The following is an 11,286-nucleotide window of genomic DNA, read 5'->3' as shown; positions in this document are numbered from 1 at the left end:
AATGTCACATGGGATTGGTTGACAGAAAACTCCGTAGTCTGATGGGTCAAAAGTATTTGGAGTCTGTTTCAGGTTTAGCACAGGTTTATAGATAAGTTGTTAACAATCAAATGTATCATGCAAACATTTTTTGAGTAGCTGGGATGCCGCTGCGACCCATGGTTTGAGAAATGCTGCCTTACTCAATGTTTTGAGCCTGTTGTAATTATAAACTTTACTAGGCCGTTCAATATGCTATTCAATATGCAACTATTGCAGGGTTATAAAGTTCAGCCAGAACTTTAAGAATTTATAGTCACCCTTCCCAATAATTGTAACTTTGAAGCATTAACAGAGCAGCATTAGAGAGTGAATTCATCATATTTACTGCATCGTTCCTAGCCTTGGAACAAGATTAATTTGCGAGCTCATAATATATTTGCTCTGGCATATGTGTCTGGCCCCCCTCCCATTCTGACAGATTTCCAGCAGACCTGGGCCAGGCTGGACCAGTCACAATGGTTTACAATACGTAGAGGTTTGATACAATGACTGCAAAGAGGAGAGGACAGATCAGTTCACATTTCACGTTTTTCATTGAAGATCAGTCTTGCCTTGCTAAGGTTGATTCCAAAAGGATTTAATTTCGACATTTCTTTATTAAAATACTTTACAACTTTTTAGTAAAATGCTGCTTTTATTGGAATACTATTGTTATGTGATTTATGAAATTGTTACGTATACGTGTTAACCAAATATTATTAATATAGCATCATTTATATTCATTTTTTATATCTATCCCATAGATTCCATATTCCGTTTTTATTAAGTATGATAATTCATCATTTAGATGTTTTGTTTGAATATGCAATAATTAAGTTATGTTATATGTATGCAGGTCTGGTCATTTTAGTTGCCTTGATCCAAGTCGTTCTCATGGAATTTCAACACAATTTGTAGATATTGGTTTGGCAACTTGTATGATGTGTTGTATTTTATTTTCTTAAAATGGTTCTAAATGTCTTGAAATAAAGGGTGTCTGGGTCACTGTGTTCTGTTGAAGTTTGCACAGACATTACTTGATTGGCAGCACACAACTGTGAGGTTTGCAAAATGTTGAGATGCAAGATGTGGCATTTTCTGAGTTTGTTATGACTTTAATGTATACTGTCGATTGTTTGTATTCTGCCCAAAAAAGGGCACGAGGGCCGACTTGATGCCTAACACTCCAACACATGGACGGAAATAAAATAATCTTCATTATGTCTTGTTCCTGAAACCCCCCCCATCCCATGTCTGCTTGCAACTATAATTGTGTCAGTTGTTTGCTGTCATACGCTTTTTCACAAAACTATAAAACCACAGGAATGGCACTAAAGATGCTGTAGTGGCAGTTTGCCATTGCTGAGTAGATGTAGAGGACACACACACACACACACACACACACACACGCACACGCACACGCACACACACACACACACACACACACACACACACACACACACACACTCACACACATACACACACACACACACACACACACACACACACACACACACACACACACACACACACACACACACACACACCAATACAGTATGCTGCTCGTGAGTTATAGGCAGTTTATTCCACTTGAAAGGAGGTTTAATTTGAGAAGTTTGACACCTCCTTCATATTCGTTAAATAATTAATTTATCCCTGAGTCTGCGGTTCTTTTTGTGGAAATTGTATGTTATGTTTTTTTGGGGGGGTTTGCATATTGAAGAAAATTTATTATAAATAAGTCATAAATAAGTAAAACTAATTACAGCAGATCTAAACTGCCATTGGGGCGCCTAGAAAACTTTCATACAGGTGTCAGGGGTCATGTACAATTCGAAAGGGGAGAACCTTGAACCTTGTCCCGGGCATAATCAGAAGCTGCCCATACCCTGCCACCACATGGGAATGTTGAAGTATGGCTACCTTGAAGTTCAGATGAAGAGAGTTAACTAGGCCTGCATCAATGTCCTGCATCCATCCTTCGGCCGGTTAGCATCCTAAATCCCTAGTGGTTGGAGAAATCTGTTTTGGACCCTGAGATCTAGTACTATTGGAATCATATCTATGTTCATATTGAACATAGAACCCAGTACACTGAACATCTAGCCCTACCTTTTGGATTTCCTTACCAGTCTTCAGGGCCCAGCTCCTTCCTGTGATGTTGGAGATCAGTTGGTCTGTAAACATTGTGGATTGTGTCACAGGATGGTTCAGAGAAAATAAAAGGCCTTTGTGACAGTACCTCTATGAGCTTCTACACCTGTACACACCCACTCGCTCTCCCAGGTCAGCTGATCAGCTGCTCCTGAATGTGCCCAGAACAACACGGAAGCTCAGAGGGGATCGTGCCTTTGCTGTTTGTGGCTCCAAAATTGTGGAACTGGCCTTAGCACATCAGAGAGGACTCTTCTCTGTCTGGTTTTAGACTGAGAATGCCTTGTCAAAAAACCCAATTCTTCTCTTAGACACAGACATTGCAATTTTAACTTATGTTTTTATCTTATCTTTTTATCTTGTTGTTGTTTATTTATGTTGTCCTGTTGAGCTGTTTTCTTGTCTTTTATTTGTGATGTCTTTAACTTATTACTCTGTAAGGCACTTTTGGTCAATGGTGGTTATTTTAAAGGGCTTAACAAATAAAGTTGGATTTGATTGGATTGGACTTTAGCAAAGGTTGCTCATCTATCTTTAATACTTCTAGATGGACACGCCCACTTGAGATGTCAGAAGAGGCAGATCTTCAAAAAGGCTTGTAAGGTCCAATCACACTCACACCTGGTGGTATAATACATCACCTTTAACTCGGCATCTCCAAGGACAAGTACATAGACAGGTGTTTAAAACGAGTTTGTTGCACCTCTGACTCGAGTGTGTGTTGTGCTGGTCATGGGTTTGACCTTTGTGCATTGATTGCCCAATGCATCACAGGTGTGCAGCCTCACCCATCCCGGAGTCTTAACAACCTGACTCAACCAAACTCACTCCACAGCGTTATTCAAAGGGTAATGGGTTATGACTGTCCCAGCTGTTTGCCCCCTCTTGAGCCCCACTGTTGAGCCTCAGGAGTCGAGTCTTGAAACCCGACCTTATCCTGCCTTGAACAAGATTGTCACTAAATGGTGCTGACAGTCATGATAATGCATGCGGGAAGCAGGATCTTCTCAAGCTTAAATGTCCTAGACAACTAACTAGCTAACCAGCTAACTAGTCAACACTGTAGCAAAAACTATTCAAGTATCACTCTGCCACGTCTTGTATCAATTTGGTCTTCTTCGATTCTTTATACATCAAATTCAGTCATTGTTCTTATACAATAACTGCAGTGTCAATAAGTAATGTAGGAAATATTTAACTTATTAATTTACGTTTTAAGTTTCAAATATCCCATTATTTTTGCTGAATTTAGTACAATGCTAAATAATGGACTACTTACTACTACTAACTGACTTAACAATAATACATACAGTCTTCGTGCCTGTCTCACTAAACACCTAATGATTGATAATGTAGCTCATTGACTAAACAACTCACTGGCGGACTGAGTGGCAGCAAGTTATATGCACGCTCTGTTTTCTGGCGTGAAACACAGAGGCATTGTCTGGATGCCAATCTGATGTGTCACCACAGGTTGTCAGTGAAGACCACTCCCCATCTCTACCCCAGCTGGATTAACCCCTCCATGATAATTCCTGGCTGCCTTGTCTCCCTGTAAATATAGAAACAGAGGCTTCTCAGCTGCTCCTTTCCACAACCTGAGCCCTCTTCTACTATCCACAGCATTTCAGGCTTCTCCTTATGCAAAGCTGGCCAGCTAAAGATGTCAGCAGCCGTTCATGGTAGCCCTACCTCACACACATCCCCAGCCAATAAGGGGGGCTTGTGAGCTAACGTATCACTATAACACTAGGACTTGTTCTGAGCGCATACATTGCAGGTCTTACAGACTAGCTGCATCACCAGGGAAGCCTACACCCATCTCCCTCTCTGAGGTAAGACAACTAGACTTTAGGCAGGGTCCTAAGGATATTTACATATTTTTTAGCTTTTTTCTTTTTCTTTTGGAATATTAATTATTACATTTCAATTATAACATCCCATTCTGGGATTCATAAAGTTACCTTATCTTACAGTAAAATATTTTGTTAATTGTGAAACAGCGATGACAGATTGGGATGAGTTTGAGGCTATTTATTCCATTGGGTTTTTTATCATTACTTAGATGCTACAATTCTACTCTCTGCAATACAAGCCCTTGTCAACGGCTCGGAATCTAGCATGTGACATGCATATGCAGGCAACGAATGTTGTAACAATGTGGAACATTTCAAATATATTCTGCATGGCATATTCTGTTTATGTACCGAGAAAGTTAGAACTTTTATTGGGTAATTTTTTCAGGACTGTTTTACATCACTGCCTTTGATTTGAATTAATGGAGGTATTACTGTTTTATGGAGTACTTTTTAAATCTTAATTTTGTGTGTAATGAGGCCTAAGATGTTTTAAATCATTATTCAAATACAACGCTGTTTAAATACAGTCAAATGTTGGTTAAAGTTTTAATACACAAAAGTTCAAATACCGTTAATGTGACCGTTGAGCTAGTCCTTAAACATATCACAGTGTTGAATTATTAGCACTGTGCAACAGTGAAATAGGTTGATGACTTGGTGTTATGTCACTACTCCATGCAAATGAAAGGCTTTAGTCAGTGATTAGTTGCTGAGCTAAAACAGTTCTAATTGTAGAGGTGTGACTTTTTCTGGACCCAAAAGATGCAATTGGCCTATATACATTTTCATACTAGTAGAAATATAAAAAAATTGTCATCAATCAATCATTCTCGAATGTTCTCTCTCAACAACTTCCTCACTTTATCGCTCACAGAGAATATCACGGCCATCATTCTCACCATTACATGCCTCTTTGCTAGGCCATGAGCGTGGTTATAAACCGCACGTCGGTACAGTAAATCTAAGTGCACTGGCCTACTGTTGTCCATCCTGGTGACAATGTTGCCGAGACATACTCGGCTGGGCAGGCCTCTCACATGGTGCCCATCTGACAACAGCCTCCTGGCACTTGATGCTGAATAAACTCACCACCTCTGGTTATTTAAGGACCCAACTTGTTCGTCCTTGGCTGGATAAAACAGAAGAATGTTTGACCTAGACATCAAAAGGCCACAGACATTCTCTATGCCTTCCGAAGAAAGATATAAAAAAAAAATCACACCAAATGTCAGCACCAAATGTCAGCCTCATACAGCAATAAGATACACAGCAAGGCCAATGGTTGTTGTAAATCTAAACTCAAAGTTATTAACGGGCCTATTCATCCAAGACAATACCTCACACAGGGACATTTCCTTGCGCTGATTGGGTTTCCGGTGCTATGAAGAGTCTCCAAACCCAACAGTGGAAGCTGCTCCTCTAATCCTGTCCATATGATGAGCTAGACAAGGAATGGATGCTGCGAACAGGGATTAGAGATGCTATTTGGACCGGGCTCTCAGCTGATGGTCAGAAATATGATCCCCATGTAATCCTCAAAGACCTTTGCAGCTGTGCGATAACACCAAGTGTGAAGGAGTCATTGAAAGACACTTTATAAATATATATATCACAATGAAGTGCAAATAGAGTGAGTGTCTCCCTGGGCCGCTGTACAAAAGGCTGAGGGGGACTTCAAAATAAAAGGCTCGGATGTGGAAATGCTAGGTCATTGAAACGTTTAACCTTTCAGTTCTTTCTTTCAGTTTGACTGTTATATGTGGCACTGGCGTCACACTAAATGTGCTTGTTGAATTGACAGTGTGTATCATCACCAGAGTTAAACATTATGATGTTATTATTTGAACTGTTGGTAAATTAGATACTGGCACAATTACTTTACATGAATTTACTAACAGAAACAATTGATGGCGAGGCGTACGATTTATAATAAACGTTAAATGTTATCAGCATAGGTAGAGTTGAAGCTCATCGTATTCTTCTTTCCATTAAGGTGCATAGTATCTTGCCACCATGTCTGACACTGAGGACCTGTGAGTATTAAGCCATGATTCATGAACGTTAGTTTAAGCTGTGTCTGCATACAATTATGTATTTTGCCCTTAAACTGTCTTGTTCTTCATATTTCAGGGATCAGATGGAGGGTAAGTGTAAAATATACAATTTATAGAAATTAGTTTAATTTCTAGCTATTTAGTTATAATAATTTCATTATTATATAAGACAGGGCTACAAGGGCTTAATTTGTATATAACCACCAAAGTGTCAGTCCTACAGACTCTATGGGGAGGAGTCATCGTTCCTATTATATCTCTGTGGGATTGACGCTACAAAGCTCTCTATTTTTACAGTACTTCTTCATAGGCCTAAACTGTGTGGACCACACCACACTGGCACCAATGTAAACTATAGAGAAGCGCATTGAAAACTGCAATAAATGAGATAAAATAGACTATTGACACAAAACTGAGAGAATAAAATATTAACACATTCAGTGTTTATTGAATTGAATAAATATATATTATGATGCCCTACCAATGAAATGAAGCACAGATCTGGTTCAAGCTTAAACAATGTCTCCCCTATGTGGTGAGATAGATGAATATGCTGTTACAGTGGGGTTAATAGATTACAAAAGTGAAATGCAACATTTTATCTACAAGTGAATGAAGTTCGGTCAATCTGAATAATAGGCAGTGGCTTTAGATATCGATATCTGAAAGATATCGATATCTAAATGTTGATAATAATAACAGCATCTCATTCATGTTTGAATAAGCATTTCCAACATAATGTGATGTTCATGTTTTCTTCCACCACCCATTTGTTTCTCAAAACAAAAGAAGAGGAAGGTAAACCGTATTGATCCATATTGCTATATTTATTATTTTACTAATTTTTCATCAATGCCAAGCCAACAAAATAATATGGCATGTGTTTGATCCTACAAGCCTTGACATTTCAGCTATTTTTCAATTTTTTATTTATGCTTATCAATCTGCTGTAGTCTTTGTATGACATGAAAGTATGATATGCCATATATAACAAAACCACCCCTTCTGCATTGTAGTCTGTAATAAGATCACATATATAGTAGATAATGACGATTATCTATATATATGTATAAACATATTTTAAGAAAAAATCCTGTATGTGCTTTCATGCTTAATAAATCTATATCTGAGAAAACTTTTTAATTCTGGTATTTATTAATTCATTATAGCTCACATACTGAACTTGCATCCTTAATTCCCTCCCAAAAACATCTACACTTTGGGTTTTAGTGATCATATATAATTGCCTCATGTGTTTTACTTGTTCTTTTTATTTAACGTCTGCATGGTTTGTTTCTTCAACACTAGTATCTCCAGTCAAGGAAATGAGCCCGTTGTCCAATCATGCCACATCCTGTCAATGAGATCTCATTGACTCTCCTCCAGCCATCGCCATGTACTTCATGATCTGCGTCTCTCTTCTGTCCATCCATCTGTCTGTCTGTCTGTCTGTCTGTCTGTCTGTCTGTCTGTCTGTCTGTCTGTCTGTCTGTCTGTCTGTCTGTCTGTCTGTCTGTCTGTCTGTCTGTCTGTCTGTCTGTCTGTCTGTCTGTCTGTCTGTCTGTCTGTCTGTCTGTCTGTCTGTCTGTCTGTCTGTCTGTCTGTCTGTCTGTCTCTCTCTCTCTTTCTCTATTGTTCTCAGCATCACGGCTCCGCTCCAACCCCCCCCAGCCCCCACCCCCATCCCTCCTTCCCACATCCAATCACATCCATCCATCCATCCATCCATCCCCTGCGTCACTGAAGCCATTTCTCTCAAATGTAATTCAACACAACAACACATCCTTCTGTGACATCTCCTTTGTGTGTATGGCCTTTTCCCGATCCCCCCTTCCTCACCCTGGTGGCGTGGTGCATGCTGTGCGTGGCTGTAGCCCAAGATGAGGAAGTAGAGGTAGAGGTGGCACCTGAGGCCGAGGCCGAGGCCGAGGTAGAGGCCGAGGCCGAGGTAGAGGCCGACCCAGAGCCAGTTCCAGAGGTGGAGGAGGAGGAGGTGGTGCATGAGGAGGAAGGTATGTTGATCTTTTGTGGCTAAAAGACATTCAGCCACCCCACAAAACACCCCCTTTCCGACTCCAAAATAGACTGGCGATCCACTTCTGTTGTAGACAGAACCGAGCCAAGCCTGGAAGTGTCCATAGCCCTGGCTCTATAGCCACTTCCTTCTTGTGTTGCCATTCTTCATATCAGACAAATTGAGAAGGTGGCAATGTGCATTTCGTTAAAACATGTTTAACGATGAGACAAAAAAAAAGACAAAAGTCCCATCAGTAGTAAGTCTACCATAAAGCTAATCATACTCTTTGTTTTTCCTGCCTCTCGTTCCCCCTAAGAGGGGTTGGCAAAGGTTTTTGGTGTAAAAAGAAATGGCTAGAATATTAAACAGCAAGATATTTTTCATATTAGATATCTAAATAGTGTTATAAGGAGGAAAAGAAGGTAAACTTTTTTAACGAATTGCCTTCCATTCTTCACTCATAAGAAAATCCCATTGACATGCGTTCTTCATTTTATTATTTAAAAATATAGGATTTGTTCAGACGAACCTCATATATTTTTTTAGGATAAGGTTGGTTGTTTTTTTTGCAACACCTTATTCAAACCTGATTTGAATGTCACTTGAAAAAGGCCAAAAGAGACATTCAAATCATATCAGACCATTTCCTTGTCTTTTATCAGTTTATATCTGTTTTCATAATGGGAGGAGAACGTGATGATGGAAGATGTTTGTGACCGTTTATCTCTGTCTAGTGCAAAGCATTTACCTCTGTTGCGGGTCGATCAGGAGCTTTATTCAAATGTTTTGTTATAATTCTATTTATTTGTGCAATAATGCTTCGATGTTTTTCCCAAGCTGTATTTACCCACAGTCATAGCCACTGTAAAGCTGTTTTGTTTCATTCTAGACATCATCAACCACAGCTTCCCTGTCCCTGACCCAAAAACAAACAAATCAAAGAAGTGATTACTTTCAGTGGCTACCACTGTTCTAGCAAACTAATATGTACAGCTCTCTCTGTGCCCATGCGCTTGATAGACTCTGTACTTGACAGTGGACAGGTTATTGCTGTGCAGTGCTGGTGGCTTTGTCCAGTGCCCGTGCTCATGTAACTAATGACATATCTTCTGCTCTTGCTTTGGGCGCTTGCTGCATGCAGAGGCCTATGAAGAGGAAGGTATGTGTATATACTTCTACATATTAAGCAACCAATCAATCTGCTACACTGTTGGCCCGGCAACTTTCACCGGACCTTCCGAGGGCCAGTGGTATAGCTTTTGTTGGTCCCGTAAGCGTTGCAGCTGACACTTTCACAGAGGCATCATCATAGAACCAACACAGCTACACAATGTACCTGTAGGTTTTATGGGGCTGCTCTTGTTATAGACCAGGGAACGGGTAGTAGACTAAACTAGTGAAGATAAGTATACCAGCCGTGCTCTGGTTACGTAAAATCAGCAGGCCCATAATACATTTCATGAGCTACACCTGTGTTGCCCTATGAGGATACCTATGTGAACATGGTCCACAGAAACTTTAAACTGGTTTGTTTGTAGAATTGGACTGTGTCAGCGGGGAAGAGTTTCATAAAACCAGTGTGATCATTTTCATTAATCCTGGGGACTCGCTGCAGATCCCAATGCTCATCTGTGCTCTGCTTCTTCTCTGTTTTTTTGTTTGATTTCATTCCATTTGCATGACTCGTACGCCACCAGGGGAGGAAGGAGATCAAGATGGTATTTTGTATTTTTTGCTGAGTCGCTGTTTGCCTTGCTTGTGAATCTCGTGGTTTTTCTTTCCCCCATGTTTATGAATGAGTTGACCCCAGCTTAATATGCTAATAACAAAGGTAATGTAGTTAAAGGATAACCGGGATTTCTTCAACCCGGACTCTTTTTGCTCAAGGTGTACAGGACTCATGCAATTGTCCAATTTTTGAAATTGGTCAAGTAGTGAGACACTGCACTGGTAATTCGTGAAACATGCAACAATGCAATCCTTTGTTGCATTAGTGCTCCGTCAATGTAAGTAATCTTAAAGTGCTTGTTTTTGCCACTGACCCAGGCTCAGGTTGTCATTTTTAGTGTCTGACAACATTATGGAAAAGGATCCTGACAGGGAGCTATAACGTTTTTTTTTCCTTCTTCTTACTTTTCGCTTGATCTGGAATGTTTCTTACAGAGTCCAACAAAGTTTCTCTTAAATCTCATGTTGCGTTGTTGAAGGAAATTTCCTTTTTGTCGTTGCTATCTCAATCCTCCTTCACCAAAACATTTTAGCTAACTAAGCTATGCTTTCTGTAGTCCATCAGAACAAACTATTGCAACTATAGCAGTCCTCTCTCCAAATCGAAGTCACGTTTCTACCCTTCCATTCCTGCCACAACCAAACTCTTGCAGGGGTTCTCCTTGAGACTTAGACCACAAGACTTAGTCAGTCACAAAAACAAGGTTGTTGTTTTAAAGAATCGGTGGCAAAAACAGACTTTTAGAGTACGTATTTTGAAAGGGCACTATTGCCCCAAAGGATAACATAGCAGCCTGTTTTGCGGGTTACGGCTGCAGGGTTCATGCTCAATACTGGATCAATATCAAAAAGTGTTGTCGGCATTTGTTCCTTAGACCCCAAATGATGGGAAAATACGTTGAAAAATCTTGAAGTTAGCCTTTAATAACAATAAATCCTTTTAATTTAATGAAAGGATAATATTAACAGTCGGGTATTTTGGTTTATTTGAACAAAAAACAAACAAAAAACTAAACTTTATGAATTGCATACAAATAAAACAAAGTAATACCAGTCACCATGTAGGCCTAGTTATTCATACTAGCATACTGGAGGTATGTTAGATATAGATTTTTTTGAAATACTAACTCACGGAAAAACAATAACATTTAGAAGGGAAGTCAATACAATATGAGTGAAACATACAAAATAAACCTATTAACATAACCTAAACATTATTTTACTTTCTGAAGTATGTTAAGGGTACTTTAACTTACTCAACAAAGTCTAGTGCTGTTTATAAACAGGTTATTCAGTGGAATGTTCGCCTTTTGAATTCAAATTGACAGTATGTTATCAAATGTAATTCTGTCCTTGTAGTGTGAAATTGTCTCTTACAGTCCTTGAATATAACTGTGTTTGTATTTCCCCATCACTAACCAAACTCCTCATATCATGCTGTTCTCAACAGAAT

General features: G+C 39.5%; 1 protein-coding gene and 1 long non-coding RNA gene across 4 annotated transcripts in view; both read left to right on the top strand.

The window, feature by feature from the left end:
- The first annotated feature begins 3,767 nt into the window (after positions 1-3,767).
- LOC132472488 (uncharacterized) lies at positions 3,768-7,223 on the top strand. Its single transcript, XR_009529086.1, has 3 exons — positions 3,768-4,010; positions 6,028-6,067; positions 6,165-7,223. It is a non-coding gene; the product is annotated as an uncharacterized LOC132472488 (long non-coding RNA).
- Positions 7,224-7,896: 673 nt separating this feature from the next.
- Positions 7,897-11,286, top strand: part of LOC132472486 (troponin T, fast skeletal muscle-like) — a 7,743-nt gene continuing 4,353 nt past the window's right edge. Inside the window, exons 1-3 of one of the 3 annotated variants that reach the window (XM_060072103.1) lie at positions 7,897-8,100; positions 9,247-9,264; positions 9,803-9,823. In XM_060072103.1, coding sequence (XP_059928086.1) covers positions 7,944-8,100; positions 9,247-9,264; positions 9,803-9,823 — 196 coding nt within the window. In that variant the 5' untranslated portion in view covers positions 7,897-7,943. The remainder of the gene's footprint in view (positions 8,101-9,246; positions 9,265-9,802; positions 9,824-11,286) is intronic. The other 2 variants (XM_060072104.1, XM_060072106.1) reach the window with 2 other exon arrangements.

Source organism: Gadus macrocephalus, chromosome 14 (genome assembly GCF_031168955.1).
Source record: "Gadus macrocephalus chromosome 14, ASM3116895v1".
NCBI lineage: Eukaryota > Metazoa > Chordata > Actinopteri > Gadiformes > Gadidae > Gadus > Gadus macrocephalus.
Note: the sequence above shows the minus strand (reverse complement) of the source record. Positions and strands in the feature narration are given on the sequence as shown.